Source organism: Vidua macroura, chromosome 4 (genome assembly GCF_024509145.1).
Source record: "Vidua macroura isolate BioBank_ID:100142 chromosome 4, ASM2450914v1, whole genome shotgun sequence".
NCBI classification, from domain to species: Eukaryota; Metazoa; Chordata; class Aves; order Passeriformes; family Viduidae; genus Vidua; species Vidua macroura.
Genome location: NC_071574.1, coordinates 16,193,833 through 16,210,396, shown reverse-complemented (window position 1 = coordinate 16,210,396; position 16,564 = coordinate 16,193,833). Strand labels below are relative to the sequence as shown.

The following is a 16,564-nucleotide window of genomic DNA, read 5'->3' as shown; positions in this document are numbered from 1 at the left end:
CTCAGCCGCGGGTCGGCCGGGGGTAAACTGCAGTAGGCAGGGGTCAGCTTGGGCCAGGAAGCGGGCACGGTTGTAGCCGAGGTCCGGGCCGGGGAGGCGGCTGCGGTGCCGAGGTGGGGACGGAGTGCCGGGGGACGGGACCGTCGCCTCCTCCCGGCCGGAGGGGCGACCGGAGTTAAATCCCTGCCGGGGCTGCGTGGGTGGGGGTCAGCGGCAGCTCCGAGGCTGCTGCCGGCGCTGCCCCCGCCGTTGTGTATGCGGAGGGGCCGCGGAGCTGGAGCGGGGACTCCGCGAGCGGCGATGAGGGCTCGGAGCCAGCCGCGGTGCTTGGTCAATGTTCAACGCGGCGGTCACATGCCCGCCAGCGAGTTCTTCAGGAGTGCTTCCAGAGGCTGTCTGCCTGGAACAGGAAATGCCAGTACAGGTAATGTTGGAGCTGTTTGAAATGTAATCAGTTTGTAGCGTTTTGGAGGCAGTTGTTTGCTATGTGTTGTTGTACAGATGGAGTTTCAGAGGCATGTGGGTAGATGTATGCGAATATATGCAAATCACTTACTTAGCATCTGGTCTAAGTTTACCTATATCCCTTATTTTGATTTTTAATGCAAATATTTTTAAATCAGCTTTTCAGAGGAACCACGACTTGTTCTCTCAACATGGATTTTCCCCTTCCCAGAATAAGTGAGTTTTACATATTTCTACTTAGTATTTTATTTTGCTCATGGAACCCCCTACTAAAAACACCAAACACCGAACCACTTAAGCTTTCCTAACTTTGAAGCTACTAGGATTATTTTAAGAACAACAACTTAATCGTGCAAACAGCATTGTGCCTGATTGATGATGCCCTTCCACCCCATGGCAATGGAAAATCCCTTGACTGATTTTATGGTTAACTACTCTTTTCTTAAAGAAATTAAAGGGTGTTCTTTGGTTTTAAAATAGTGAGATCTCATGTTATACTCTGACTGTAAATTAGCCTTGTCAAAGGGTAAATAATTCTTTCTTCCCCTAACACATTGTTGCAAAGTAAGATGTACTTACTGGTTATTTTTTTGAAGTGTCAAATTACTTGTATAAAAAGTTATTATTCTTGACCAGTGGGATGTTGACAGTAAAAACAGAAAAAAATATGCACTTGACTTTCATATCAAGCCTTGATAGTGCAGAATCTTTTTTGGCCATACAATATGCATGGTGTGCCACTGACAAAATTATTTGGATGTATGACCCAGAGGGTGCCAGGGTATTGGCACTGTCCTTGCTTATTCCTTGGTATATGCCTCTTGATAGAGTAAAACAGTTTAGTCACTGAGGGATGTAGTGATGGGAGCAAAACCCATTCATAGAATTCTTTACAAGCTTTATGGTTTGAGCAGAAACAAGTAGGATTTTGTTGGGGCCAGGTTGAATGATGATGGGTTGAGGCTGGATCAGGATTTTAGATATGTAGACTGAGTGAAATGTTTATAGGAAGGTTTGTACAGGATATGTTAATGAGGAAATATATGAGGTATAGTGATTCAGACATTCAAACTTTTTTTTCACAAACCTATAAAATATGTGTAGGTTTAAAGATGATGCTGACATTACCATTCCTTGTAACTCAATTTTGTAATTTTTTTCCTGGTGACTTAAGAAATCAGAAAGCTTTTTGCAGAAGAGCAGAACTTGGTATTTTGCACTTCTGTTAATGATCAAACATCTGCACAGATCAAACAACTGAAAAGCAAGGCAATTAATCTGAGACAAAAAGGCAAGTGTGAGTATCGCTGTAAAGATACATTCTATCTCTCTGAGGCTCAGGGAAGAGTACATTGTAGCCTTTGAATAATCGCACGTAGAGCAGTAGGAAGACAGAGAAACAAAAATCTTCTCCATAGTGTCTGTGTGATGATTCATGCTGGCCCATGTCATGGGCCGGGAATTTGTGTTCTCCAAGATATTTACTCAGAGTTCCCATTGCAGTTATTTCTGAAGTCGGTTTCTCCTTGAAACAGATGAGGGAGGCTGAGCTGTGAACCTGTTGTTTTGGTTTTGATGCAAACAGGAAAGTTTTTATTGGAACAGCTTAAAGCAAAAAATTGTGCATTTACACAAAAGCTGTCTGGGATTGCATCTATGCTTCTGGTTCTCCATCCTGGAAGGGAATAGAGACACGTGACATGCAGGCGCAGTGGTTTGGCATAGGACGGACAGCTAAATAGGCAAGGGCTCTAGAAGAGACAATAGAGATACTGAAAAAAAGAAAAAGTCTGGGTTGAAAATCTACAGGGATTGTTTGGAAGACTTTCTAGAGGAGATACCATCAAATACTCCTTTGGTGTCTTGGGGACTTGTTGAGTCAGTGACCAAAGGAGAAAGAATGTGTCAGACCAATACCAGCCAGTGGTAATATACTGATATTGGCCTTTTCTTGTAGGGTTGTTCTTGTTTCTTCTTACGTGTGTTGCAAGTAAGTGCTATTAATGAAGTTTTTCTCCCTCTCTGATGTTTAAAATAGTGAGAATTTGCATTCCTGTTAATATATTTCTATGGCAACTTCCAAAGACAAAGACTGGTGGCTACTAAAAGCATTTACATGTATCTTATGGTGTGTGAGATTTGTTGACAAATATATTTAACATGGGGGCTAAAGGCGGAAGGGGACAGGATCTCTTCAGAGGCCAGAAAGTTATGATTCCGCCTCATTGAGGTGGGTGTAAGAGATTATTCCTTTCAAATTTTGGTATTTTTCTACATTTTTTAAAGCAGCTTCACTGTTTATTTCTTTTTTCAAATGTAGGGAAAAATTATTACAACCTCCAGCACTGTCACAATACAAATCAGATTTTCGTTCAGTTAACAAAATTTGGCAATTTTAAATGACAACCTTTGAACTGAGGAAAACACTCAAATTCTTGCAATTGGAAGTTGTTGAAATTTCAATGAATTTCATTCTGTTAAGGAGGAGACAGTAACCCCAGTCCTAAAAATATTGGCTCATTGCGGAGAATTCTATTGGTTTCCCATCACAGCTTTATTCCCTCTTAATATATTTCATCACTCTTCCTTCACAGTTTTTGTTGTCTTGTGTCTAAATTCCTGAGTTACATCAGTTTAGGCATTGATTTCCCGGAGTTGTCAGCGTATTGGGTGGGGTTGCCAGGCTCAGCACAGAGGCATGAACTGCAAGCAGAAGCAAAATGCTGTGTGGCTTAAAAGCAACCCTGGCACTGGGCATGAGAAAGGTTTGCCATTAGTAATTTGTGCAACACACTGAGAATAGTTGCAAAGTGAAGCCAAGAAGATGTAAATAACTATTCTTCAGCCAAATTTCAGGGATAGAAGCAGTCAACAACTTTTGAACTTGTTGGCAGGTTTCCACTCAATTTGACAGAAGGGATAGAAGCCTCAAAGATGATTATGTACTTAGAAAGTGCATGAAAAGAGGCAGCTGGCTGGAAGAGAGAGACCTTGTAAGATGATGTGAGGAGCAGAGCTGGCTTATGCCCCAGCTAGGGAGAAAACTGCAAGAACTAGGCCATGAGGCAGAAAATTATCAGGAGCCCAGGTATTGGTAGTTCCAGTGTTCACAGAGCCAACTGTTTATCTCATCAGTTTTATCTTGATGGATATCAGAGATGCTTAAACCCAAATGTGCTTGTAGAAAGTGACTGTTTAGGCAAAATATCAGCTGCACTGATTCCTAAGCTTCTTTAGTGACACTGCTTCTTAAACTAAAGAGTCTGTGCCAGCCACAGCTATGTGCTGGGGTGTACCAACCAAGCAGGTGATAACGTGCAGTTCTGCTGACAAGTGGATTTGTTGTTCTGGAAGCTCTAAAGGCAAGTGCCAGAAATTTTTGACAGGCGTGTGTTTTGTCCTGTAAGGCTACACAGCTAAGGGTAGCAAGCTGCTTGATGAGATCACCTCTGACTGAAGAACAGTGGCTGAAATTGGGCAAGGTAGAAGGAGTTACGCTGGTACATAGACATTGATTTGAGAGCTTATAGCTCTTTTTTAGTGTCTTTGATTGAGAACAGTTGTACACAATCAATTCCTGTAATCTGAAGGGTAAGAGTATTCCTTTAATTCTTAGCTGCTAAAAATCTTCCGTAGCATGTCATTAACACTGTGTGAAATAACTCTTTTCCTGAAATATTGCACTTACTGTAGACTCAGTATGGTTCAATCACAGAATGTTTGGGTTGGAAGGGACCTTAAAATTCATTGTTTTCCAAATCCCTCTGCCATGGGCAGGGGCACCTTTCACTAGACCAGGTTGCTCAGTGCCCCATCCAACTTGCCCTTGAACACTGCCAAGGATGGGGCATGCACAGCTGACTGATAGTCTATACTTTGTCACTCACGCCTTTGGCAAGCCAAGAGCTTAAAAAGATCTGGTAAACACCAGTGGTTAATAAATGCTACAGTGCCCTTAGCAACACTGGCTTACCACAGACAAGGAAGAAGTTTTCAGGTCCTAATAGTGCTATTGACTATTGAATTCAGGTTATGGGAGTCTGGTCCAAGTCCCAGTCACCTGAAAGGTCCCCCAAACTCATGGGAGATGAAGCAATCAAAACTGATCAGCAGCATCACTTCTCTGGTTTATGGACCCATCTGTGATGGGGATAGGCTTGTCAGCAGAGGAATAATGTTCTTGTTGTTTTTTTTGGTTTTTTTTCAAATCAAAACTGAGATATTTGTCCAATGTAAATTTCAAACCAAGAGGCTTTCTCACCTTATGGAGAGGCTGTGATGACAAATTAATCCCATTGCTCTTGGCACCATTGGAAGGCTCATCTACAGTGCCTTTCTTACGAATGAATGAGAAGCCATGCACCTTAGTATTTGATGCAATGGAGAAAAAATTTGCAGTGGAACTTCTACATATGAAAACTTCAGTTAATGTGTTCTGCAATTTATTAGAATAAGATTGTGTGGCAAATGGAATTATTTATATTCACAGCTTTGTGGATGTGAAATTCAGCAGGAGGCGTTTTAATGTAATGGACAGTAACACAGAGCTAATCCAGAAACACTTTTTCATTAAATTCTTGCACTGAATCGTTATAACTTTTCCTGAGAGCGAGCCCAAGAGCTAAGTGCTTGGTGCATGGAGTATTAGTTGTAGGGCATCCCTGCAATGCAAGACAAAATTACTTCCTGTAAGTTCTTAGGAAATGAATGTTCTTTGTCATTATCCTAAATTGTTCTGGATGAACTCTTGTTTCCAAAACAGAGTGTGTATTTGTAATAAGGTCTGAAGCTCTACACATTTTCAGCTACATTTTCTTTTCCTACTCTCTTTTTGGATTAACTGAAGTGAACATAAAACAAAATTGTTACATGACGTTCTGTCAAGGTCAGTTTCCAGCTAGATTTCAGACTCCTTGCTCAGCGCTGCCACGAATCACACTTACTATCTCCAGTATTATTAAATCAAATTACTTATGGGTGAGATACAGTAACATCAGTAAACAAACAGAACTCATCCGATTATTCATGGAGCAAAAGAGACTTTTGGTTAGGTTCCAGTTATTGATTTTATTTTTAAATACAAGCAAGTACCAGCATTTCCCTTAAATAATGGGGAATGGTTTTAGGGGTGCAAGACTTCCTGTGGGTATTTTTGAAAGCCACATATCCCAGCTGTACAGTATTAGAGATCTGTAGAGTGGTTTTGTGTGAATGTGATATTGCTTGTTCTGAGCTGAGCAAAGTTCTCTTCCAGTTTATACAGTATTCCAACTACACAATTAATTTCTGGTTTTTAATACTCCTCATTAATCTTGCTAAGTTTACATAGAGGAAAAAACTGTAGTGATAAGCTGCAGGTTTTGAAGTATACTGATATGTCTTTAGTATCTCACATGCTTGTGAAATCTAAGGTGAATATCTCCGTACCTCTGTTGAAATGTGAGGCCCAAATTTCTCCCCCTTTTTTTTTTTCTTTCTTTCCCACATATGCAACCCCAATTGTGTTGGTTTATTTAAATTTATTCTGTTCTGTGCTGTTCCTCCAAATGTCTGTGTGGGTGATGTAGTAATGCCAAACTGACAGAATAATCCATTGTTGTGAGAGGATCACAGCTTGGGCTTTACATGTGGTTGTGGGGATGTTCTGGAAATTGAGTGATTTAACCTTCAACATGCTCCTTCATTCCAACAATAAGGGAGAAACAACCCTTATTGTTGGAATTTGAAAGTCTTGGAATTGGGGCAGCAACCAGAATATTCTTGCATTGCTGTTAGCACTGTTTTTCTGGTTGCTTTGAGAATGCAACCAGGTTAATGACACATTTATGTAGTGTTTAGTAGGCAGTACAAACTTCTGAAAGCTGAGTACTAGCTGACAATCCATCCATAAAATTGAAATAAAAACCAGCTCAGCTTTTTGAGTGTTGAATAAAAAGATTTATTTCTTGGTAATATTTTTATTAAACTTGGAGATTCAAAGATTGAATAACTCCTGTATTGTATGGTCTTTTTATAAGCTGTTGCTGGTTATTAGGAGAATCTTTACAGCAGTTTTATTTTGGTCTTTAGAGATGTGTAAGAAATTAGAAGATAATAAATTATGATAGATAAAATAACTTCTATGGCTTAAAAACAATTATTAGGTGGGAATTTTTTTTTTCTCCTCTTTCCTGGCTGTTTCATCTTGCCTTTAGATTTAGAGGTTGTTTTAGCCGTGATATTTATTTTAATTTAGTAGGTCTTTAATATTTTGGATTTTGCTTTTTTTTCAATAATTTCTGGTTTTTTTCTTATTTCAGGTTCACTGGAAAGAGAATGAAATAAACATGGTGTGTTCTAATATATTTCATGGGTTACAGTTAGAAGTAAAAAGAAGATGGAACGAAATGAGAGAACAGGAGTATAACACCTGACAAGAACTTTGCAGTTCTGTGATATATATACATATAAGCTTTCAACACAATACAACTAATGATTTATAATACTTTATTGATATCCCTGGAAGAAGTCTTAATAAGAACTTGTATTCTAACGACTTTTAACGTGTTTTAACCTTAACTGGACACCTTTATTTATTTATTTTTTTTAAGACTGAGGGTTCAAAACATTGTTCAGCTGTATTTTTACTGGGAGACTGCTCCTGAGGGATGGCTTACAGCTGCTCATGGAAAATGGACTTAAGCCCATGAATAGTTACTACTGCACAGAGTTGAATAGAATGCCATGACTTTAGAAATATTATTGTAGAACCACCTTCTTTGCCTTGTACTCATCATATCCTTAAATATTTAAGCGTGAACATTGTGATTATAAACTGAAAAATAATGGCATGGGTGAAATTCCTAAGAAAACCTGGGGGTAACCTTGGAAAAGTTTATCAGCCTGGAAGTATCCTGTCCTTGGCCCCTACAAAAGGCTTACTAAATGAACCTGGACAAAACAGCTGCTTTCTTAATAGTGCTGTTCAGGTAAGAAAAAAAATTTATCTATTAAACACTTTTTAAATAGACTTTCCTGACTATGTGTGGGAAATAAAAATGGCAACTGTAGGAATAAGACAGGTAATTTTATTCAGCATTTAACTGTAAAGAATTGAGAGCATTAATACTTTATTTTGCACTAAATTTTATTTGCATGCATCAAGGATATGTGAAAAACTTTTCTTTTGTATTTGAAAATGTAGGAAATGTAGAAATGTTTTAAAACTTGAAAAATTTCTGATTGAATTTTAAAAGTAATGTTTCTGTCAAACATAGCAAAATTACTTCCAAAATTTATATGACACTTCTAGGACACTATTTTTATTAAAATCCCATTTTCTCAGAATTAGCATATGAGCAAGCCTGTGATACTCAGATATATCAGAATATTCACATATAGTGAGGGCTTTGATTCTAATCTTAGGAAAGATTTGTGGAATTAGAGTAGGAGATGCACTTGGTACCAAAGCAATATGACTTGGAATTCTTCTTATAACAAGGCACCTCTTGACATGTTCAGATTTTGGATCTGATTGTTTTTAAATTGTACAGAATTATTTCTCAAACTGGCAGAGGGCTTAATAGACTGTACTTAACAGACATGGACTTCGTAAAAATTGGAAGACTTAAAATTGGCATGGATTTAAAACTAGGAGACATGAGAGGTATAGCTATGTGGTATGTATAGTATCTATATGTATTTCAAATAAAATTGTACTGTAGTTTTAGTAGAGTATTTGCTGTTTTGTATCCAATCTGAGCAGCATGACCTATATTCTCTTGCAGTTCTGCTATTTTCAGTTAGGTGCCCTAAAATGAAGCCTTAAGTAATTTTTAGTTCTAGTTTTAGACAATCCTACAACTTCACAACCCAGTGCTGTTTATCAAACAGTGTCAGATGGTTGGTGACTGCCCTTTTACAAGGAGGAATGTGTTCCTTTCTTTTCTTGTAACCTCTGCTCCACCTTCAGAACTGAGCTTTGGACTTTCGTTTTTCAACACATCCTATTTCATTTTAGCTTTTATATTTATAGATAGGATATCTTTTTCCCCCTGAATTTGCAGCTGTTGTCTTACTGTGCCTCTTGACAACTCATTTTCAGGGGTTTTATTTTTATTTTTTGAATGGACAACTTTCTGAACTGCTTCACTTCATGTGTACCCAAGACATTAGACATTGAAAGCAGTGGGCGTAGCCCAACTGTTATTACCTTTTTGTGGGGTACCTTGTGGGTATTACCTTTTTGTGTTTCTACCTTATTTACACAAATAAGGTAGAAACATACCTGTGTAAGCACCAGGATTATTTTGACCTGTGCAAAAACATATGTATTTCAGCAATCATTTTGATAGGAGATCATAAAAATATAATATAGGACTTAACTCTTATATAGAGCTTTAAGAAAACTGCTACAATCCCTGTACAGGGTTTAGATTGCTGCTCGTTTTCTTAAGACTACTTCAGCTCTTTTTCCAAAATACATTGTTTCAAAAAGTTTAAAAAACAGATCTAAATTTTAAGTGCTGAATGTAAAACTTTCATTTCCACCTCCATAACTTACCAAACTAATGGAAAAAACCCACATTTCCTGCAGCAATATTGGTACTTAAGTTGTATGTTATGTGAAATAAAAAAAACAGTTAAAATTGTTTACTGTATGTTGTGTTAAGCAAAGAACCTTCAGAACTGATTACTTATTTTCTCTTTATTTTTATAGGTATTATGGCAACTTGATATATTTCGACGAAGTTTAAGAGGTTTAACCGGACATGTGTGTCAAGGAGATGCCTGCATATTTTGTGCTTTAAAGGTAGATAAAAAATTCTGGAAAAACTATATTTCACAATGAGGGAAAAATAATTTAAATTATTTTTTGGAAGTTTGTGTCTGTATCATACCTATCTCTGGGTGACCAAGTTATTCTTGTGTAAAGAAGCAGTTTAGTTTTAAGGACAGATGTTTGTAAGAGAAATATTTTCTTGTATTTAAAGAAGAATTTTTGCGAGATTCTGGGGTTGGTTAGAATGGTGTAAGTTATTTTTTTAACAATGTATTTGTGATATTTAACTCTATGCCCTATGTACTCACCTCAAAAAAGAGTAGTTAATTCATTTGGAAGGGTCTGTCCCCAGCTCTTCTGTACGCTACTGGTTTTGCTTTCTTGGCTCTTTAAGATACTGGTTGAGTAATTCTGTTTGTTCTGTGTTCAAAATCTTGGACATGTTAATTTCCATGCAATATATACACTGGATGAGGATAAACAGTGGCTTGAGTGGATTTTTTTGGTTGGGTTGAGGTTCTTTTTATGCTCTTGGGCTATTGTAACTCTTCTTACCTGTTTAACAATGAAGGATATTTTATCTCTGTCAGCCTCTCCTATGAACTAAAAGCATTGCCAATAAATTCTGGGACTTGGACTCTGCTGGCCACAAAACTGAACATACCTGTCTGTACACCTCCTCATCTGTACTGCTTGCTTTTTTTAAGCTGGACATATAAAGCTATGTTGCATAACAAAAAATGACCTAGCAGGCAAAATGAGGAGTAATAAGTATTTTCAAAGCAGATCTGTTAAAAACTTTATTTTGAATGTTTGCATGGAGAGAGTGGCTGTAATTTTTGTCAGTAGTCCCTGCTTTTTGTTTTGAGAGGGAAGATTAAATACTTAAGAGACACCTTGGAATGCATCATGGTTAAAGCAATACTTTTGTTAGCAGTGCAAGTTTGCTTCTCTGTTTTATCTTTGCCTTCTATCCAACCGATTTTAACCATAGGAAGCCTATGTGAAGAAAGCATATCCTTATTTATGCTTTATATGGCTTCTCCTGACTTGCTTTGTCTTTAGTCTCTTCGGTTCTCCTTAAAGTTTGACTTAGAATTCTTTACTGGGGAATACATCTTTAAATATCTGCAAATCTGTAATTCATTTAATAGCTTTTAACATTCAGTTCTTTCAGAATCAACCTCCTTTACTTGCTAAATGATGAGCTCACTTGGATGGATATCACTGACAAAAAGAAAAGTAGCAGCCAACTCTCTCTTCTGGGAAATGAGTTAAAAACCAAGTGCAATTTATTATCATGTTCCAGAACTGCAGATATTGACCTTTTCTCTTGTGTTGTGTGCATTGGTTCAGCACTGAGCTAATTTCATAGCAAGGATTATTGGCATTCTATCTAATTCATGGGAGGTTTATAGTTTTAATAAAGATATACTCCCCTCCTAAGCAGTAAATATTACATTATTTAGTAACTCATGAGTGGTATTACATTATGCCCTAAGAAATACACACCATCTGTAGACATGAGATACATATGGATGAACTGCTATTCCAGGTGCCAAATTAAAAAAGCTATATAATTACAGAACAGGGCTTGTGTTGCCTCTGAAAACTCAAGTCAGTCACTTTAATTTTGTATTTGTATGTTGTTGTTCTACAGGTTCAGTGCTTAGTTTGGTACCATAACTTCTTGTAGAGGAATCAGCAGAATACAAATGTAGTAACTTGAAGAGAAAACAGTAATTTTGAAAGTTACATGCATCTATAAACATTATAAATATAAATATTTCACATGTTTATGCAAGAAATGATGTGTTTGTGTAGAACCACAGTGTCTAGCTAAGTGGTTAATGAAGCTAAGTAATCATTGCATTTCTTCCTAGGCCATCTTTTCACAATTCCAGCACAGCCGAGAGAAAGCCCTCCCATCGGACAACATGAGACACGCCCTCGCGGAAAGCTTCAAGGATGAGCAGCGTTTCCAGCTGGGATTCATGGATGATGCAGCAGAATGCTTTGTAAGTGTCTTCATGAGAGTTGTGTAGAATTCTGTTAGTTTAGGGGTTTTGGTAGCTCCAGGCTCATGAGTAGGATTTAAATAACATAATCTTGCTGAGCTTCTTTATGCCCGTTTAGGGCAACAGACACATGGAATAAGTGTCAGGTAAGGGGGATGGAGTACTCTTGAATTTCCTCCCTTAACTCTAGCCCAGGCAGAGCAAGAGGTTGGTGAGGATGATGAACTCTGAATCACTCCTAAAACTATTTTGATGGAGAGAAAGGTTATCTTCTCAGGAGAAGCACCTATGGATTTGACTAGATTGTCTGTTCCTTGAAGTATTGGGTCACCAGCTATTGAAACACAGTGTTTTACAACTGGCCAGCTCATTGCTGAATTCTGCTGCAGAAGATTTCCATTGTCTTACCCAAGAGTGAACAAATACTTGAAGATCTTGCTGTAGTTACTTTCGGCTTCAGTGAAGTGTCTTCCTGAAAAACATGAGCCACTGCTGCAGCCTTTAAAGGTGACTCCAGGTGTCACAGAACTCTGGTAAAGAGACCTTCCTAAGAGCTCCTTTGTTAGACAATGAAAATGTTCACCTTGAAACACCTGCAGTATTAACCTTCAGACAAGGATTTGAGGGCAGGAAATATGATTGCTGCTTCAGTTACTTTCAGCTTTGGACATCCATTGGGAGTATCCACAAATTAATTCCTACCTGCTAGATGTTTCTTCATGTATGTGGGAAAATCCAGTGCAGAACTCCTGAAAGAGGCTGTTTGAGATCTTGCAGTCATGAAAGAGAGCCTCTTATTACTGCTCCATCTATTCAAAATGCATTTGGACTCCTGAACTAATCATCTGTCTGATCTACCTGAATAGATTCACTTCTTCCCATTACCTCTGGTCTTTTTGGCAAAAGAAAAAAATGGCCTTGCTAATTCAGGGGACAAACTCATTGCAGCAATAGTATTTTGGAGCCAAGGGGCATAGTTGGAGTACTAAATTGTAATGTTCTTCATGTGTTCTGACTTCATCTGTTCAGCTTACATTCATACTATTATTTCTTTTTAGGAAAATATCCTTGAGAGGATTCATTTCCACTTGGTGCCAAATAGTGAAACAGATATGTGCACTTCGAAATCCTGTATTTCTCACCAGAAGTTTGCTATGACACTGTATGAGCAGGTCAGACCTTCATTTGGTTGGTTTAACAAATACCTTGATTTCCCTTTCCTGAGTAAATAAAAATATTTTTATTTTTGTAGTGTGTGTGTCGCAGTTGTGGAGCATCATCAGATCCATTGCCTTTTACGGAATTTGTGCGTTACATTTCCACCACAGCCCTGTGGTAAGAGCTTTTATTCTTGTTACTCATTTTTCTATATGCACACTTCTAATAATATGCAAAGCATGCCAGAGAAAGGCTTTTAAGTGTTAAAAATTAGTATGTATTTTTTTGGTTGCAACATGCTTTTGAGATACTGTTCAAAAATAGCATTTGGAATTCAAAAGCAAGATGTAGAGAGGTCTTGACAAAAAAATTTGCATTGCTACTGTTTTACCACTGTGTGTGTCTTCTTTTTAGTTGTACAATACAGTTAATTAAAATCTGTTACTCTTTAGAAGGGAGATCCATAGTTATGGAATTTATTTTTTGCAGTAATGAAGTAGAAAAAATGATGGAGAGGCATGAACGTCTCAAGCCAGAAATGTTCGCAGAATTGCTGCAGGCAGCAAATACTGCTGATGACTACAGAAAGTGTCCTGTAAGTAAACAAAAATGTTACATGATTTTGGGATACAAGGGAGAACTTTTTGGGATGTTAAATCAGGCTATAAGTCTTCCTCTAAAAGCAGGTTTATGTGTTGTGTTGCTGCTTCAGAGAAGTCAACTTAGGGCAAATAAAGCTCTTACATTTGTTTTATTGTTCCAGTTCTAGAGATTTCTGTTTTAAGGTGGTGATGGGATATAGAAGTTAAGCTGTAGTCTTCATCGAAGTGTTATTATGATGAAAAATGTTATCTTTAAATTGTTAGGAACAAACACCATAACTAAATTTTGGTATTAAAGCCATTGCAGAGTTGCTTTTTTTTTGAACTAATTCTTGTGTAGTGACTCACCTTTGGACTTCCAATTTTTAAACACTTTTATTTTCCTTCCTGTCATGGCTTTTGTTTCCTTTTTTCTAGAGTAATTGTGGTCAAAAAATAAAAATTCGTCGTGTTCTTATGAATTGTCCTGAGATTGTCACCATCGGTTTAGTCTGGGATTCAGAACACTCTGATCTGACAGAAGAGGTTATGCGGAATCTGGCAACACAACTTTATCTTCCGGGGGTATCTGACCTAAAACTTACTCTTCGCTTTTTCTAGAATTTAATTTTACTTTTTATTTTATGTATATGTGAATATATAAAAAATAGAGATATTAGTATGTATTTTTTATAAGCACGACTTAACTTTACATAAACTTTATATATTTATATAAGGTTTATGTCTACTTCTACAGTTCTTTATAATGTACTGCTTGATGTAGTTTCTGTGAGAGGAAAAGTTCCTGTTGGAAGTGTTTTGTCCCTAAGTACAATGATTAATCTAGGAGACTTCCTAGTTGAAAATCTAGGAATATAATTTTCAGTTTGAAATTTGTAGAATTATTCCAGAGGATTAATGCTTTATTCTTTCAAACAAAAAAAACCCCAAAAAAGTTAAAATAGACATAGTAAATGCAAAAATCAGTATTTACGCTCAGGAAAAATTGTGTAATGCAACAGGACATTAAATAACAGTTGCCTTGGTGAAATGCTAGCAGTAGGTAAGGAAACTGAGGCTGTGTTTTACACATGTTTTAAAATATGTAATCATTTTTACAGCTGTTTTATAGGGTTACAGATGAAAATGCCAAAAACACTGAGCTTTTTCTGGTGGGAATGATTTGCTACACGAGCCGACACTACTGTGCCTTTGCCTTTCATACCAAGAGCTGCAAATGGGTGCTGTTTGATGATGCTAATGTAAAAGAGGTAAGTATTGGCTTTACCCCTACCAAATTTTGGGATCTTTTCTGGAGAGCGTTCTTTTGACACCAGTGTTGAAGAAAGTCAAACATCTTTATTTTAACAAAAATTCTGTGTTGTAATTTTTTAAAGTGACCTTTAGAATTTATTTCACTGCTTTATGGTTTTGCCTTACAAATGCTGAATGTTTCAGAATGTTCGTGCACTTGTCTATTGTTGAATTTGTACTTCTTCTAATGAAAAAGAAGATACTGGCAGCTCTATCCAGAGGGATGATGTTCTGATTTTTAGCCCTTACAATACTATATCTATCTCTTTGTTGCAATTTATGTAAACCACAGTGCTAAAATATTGTATCTTCATGTACATTTGGTATTAGGCATTTGGTGTTTCTTGCTTAATGAATTACTCTTTCTATATTTGGTTTCAGCACTGTTGATAACGTTTTGGGGTTTTGATTTTTGATTTTTTCTTAGATTGGAACAAAATGGAAAGATGTGGTGTCCAGGTGCATTCGGTGTCACTTCCAGCCATTGCTGCTATTTTATGCTAACCCAGATGGCACAGCTGTGTCTTCAGAAGATGCACCAAAGCAGATTATTCACTGGTCTCAATGCAAGGCAGCAGGAGGAAATGGGGAAGACTTGGGTAATTAGATATATAGTTTTTTTAATAAGAGTATCAGCTGTATTTCTGAAATGGGCATTGTAAAGGAGAAAAAATGGGTCGACTGTTTTGTTCTGAAATACTTTTATCAATCTTTATCCAAAGAGTCTCAAAAGAAAAGAGATTAGTGTGAGCATATACTCAGTATTAGACCTGTTAATAAGGGGATACAAATTGAGACTAATGGATAATGGCAAAAAGAATCCAATCTTTTGGTTCTGTAATTTGTACTGCTGTCTCAGATTGGCTTTTTTAATTTCATGCTAAGCATAACTTAAAACGAACTTAAATAAAAGGCAAATTTAATTTGACATACTATTCTTCACATCATGTGTAGCAACAGAACATAGATTACTTCAGGGAGCAAAGAATTGAGGACCCTGTTTCACTGCAGGCTACCACTGTAAATAGGGCAGTATATAAAATATTACAGAACCTTATTGCCTAGTCTATTGAAAGGTAGTGTGGTTTTTGGTGATGTTTCTCTTCTGGCTTTTTAATCCAGAATGAAAAAGCTTTTCTCTTTTTAAAACTTTTTATAGTGGAAATGTAAATTAGGAAGCTTTTTATTTCTAAAGATAAATATGCTGTTTGATAGGATTTGAAAAGCATTCTGCTGCTAAATCAGACCATGTGAAAGAGAACGGAATTGGAGATTCCACTAATCAAAGGAGTAATAAAAAACTTCAGCCAGATAATCCAGCGTTCAGTAGAAGCCATATTCAAGCAAGTGGTGGTAGAGGTCCAGGTGTGTATTCCCTACTACCACCCCCAAAAAACCAAACCAGATATGTTTTATTGTGAAGCATTTCAGTTGATAGCATTTCAGGTGGGTTCTAACCTTGGGACTAGAACTATTTCTAAGGGAAAAAATTCAGGAATTGACTCGGTTATTATTCAAAGATTTTCTCAATGTTTAAGTAATATCTGAATATCTGCCATAGAATGTTAACTTTTCCAGAGAGAGCTGTAAATGCAGAATATTTATTACCCTTGTTATTCTTTAACTGAAGTGGCTCTTGAGGCCTTGTTCCATTTCTCAGTCTCAAGCTTTCCAATGATGTTGCTGATTAAAAGGCACATTACTGACCTGAGGCTGAGGTGTGGCTGTATGGGTCACTGGCTACTTTTCCCCAACAATACTGTGATATCAGCATGATTTGTAGTCCTGTATGTTAATAGACTTGATCTTATGGTTGGAAAGAAATATCATGTTCTTAATCTGTGTCAAATAATTAATTAGTCAGTTTCAGTAGTCCTAACACTAAAAACTAAATCTTACTGTCCATAAATATGGTTGTGTATTTTGGTAATGAATGACTTTTGAGGAATGACGTTTGACAAAATGTATTTTTTGCAGCCAAGTTAGGATACAGTGAGCAAAAGGACAGGCTGAAGGATTTATCCAGAGAGTGTGCCCAAAAAGCTGCTGACATGAAAAATTTCACATCTTTACGGAAAGATGCGGACAGAGGACCAAGGAAAGAGTCTGGGAGACAAAGAGGTACATTTTAAAAATATAACCAGAGAATCAATGGATTAAATAGCTTTTTGCATTAATGCTGCTTGTGCAGATTTTTTTCTCCTTTTAAGAGACCATACTGTAAGATTAGGCTTTCCCAGTTTTCAGTATGCTAAAATACATACTGG

General features: G+C 37.1%; 1 protein-coding gene across 3 annotated transcripts in view; it reads left to right on the top strand.

Annotated features, from left to right (window-relative positions):
- Nucleotides 1–16,564, top strand: part of USP53 (ubiquitin specific peptidase 53) — a 28,803-nt gene that overhangs the window by 137 nt on the left and 12,102 nt on the right. Inside the window, exons 1-13 of one of the 3 annotated variants that reach the window (XM_053975413.1) lie at nucleotides 216–424; nucleotides 624–681; nucleotides 6,765–7,433; nucleotides 9,164–9,256; nucleotides 11,110–11,244; nucleotides 12,303–12,416; nucleotides 12,497–12,579; nucleotides 12,892–12,997; nucleotides 13,422–13,568; nucleotides 14,105–14,254; nucleotides 14,725–14,896; nucleotides 15,513–15,662; nucleotides 16,275–16,418. In XM_053975413.1, the coding sequence (XP_053831388.1) occupies nucleotides 7,290–7,433; nucleotides 9,164–9,256; nucleotides 11,110–11,244; nucleotides 12,303–12,416; nucleotides 12,497–12,579; nucleotides 12,892–12,997; nucleotides 13,422–13,568; nucleotides 14,105–14,254; nucleotides 14,725–14,896; nucleotides 15,513–15,662; nucleotides 16,275–16,418 (1,438 nt within the window). In that variant the 5' untranslated portion in view covers nucleotides 216–424; nucleotides 624–681; nucleotides 6,765–7,289. Of the gene's footprint in view, nucleotides 1–215; nucleotides 425–623; nucleotides 682–6,764; nucleotides 7,434–9,163; nucleotides 9,257–11,109; nucleotides 11,245–12,302; nucleotides 12,417–12,496; nucleotides 12,580–12,891; nucleotides 12,998–13,421; nucleotides 13,569–14,104; nucleotides 14,255–14,724; nucleotides 14,897–15,512; nucleotides 15,663–16,274; nucleotides 16,419–16,564 lie in introns of those variants that run through there. The other 2 variants (XM_053975412.1, XM_053975414.1) reach the window with 2 other exon arrangements.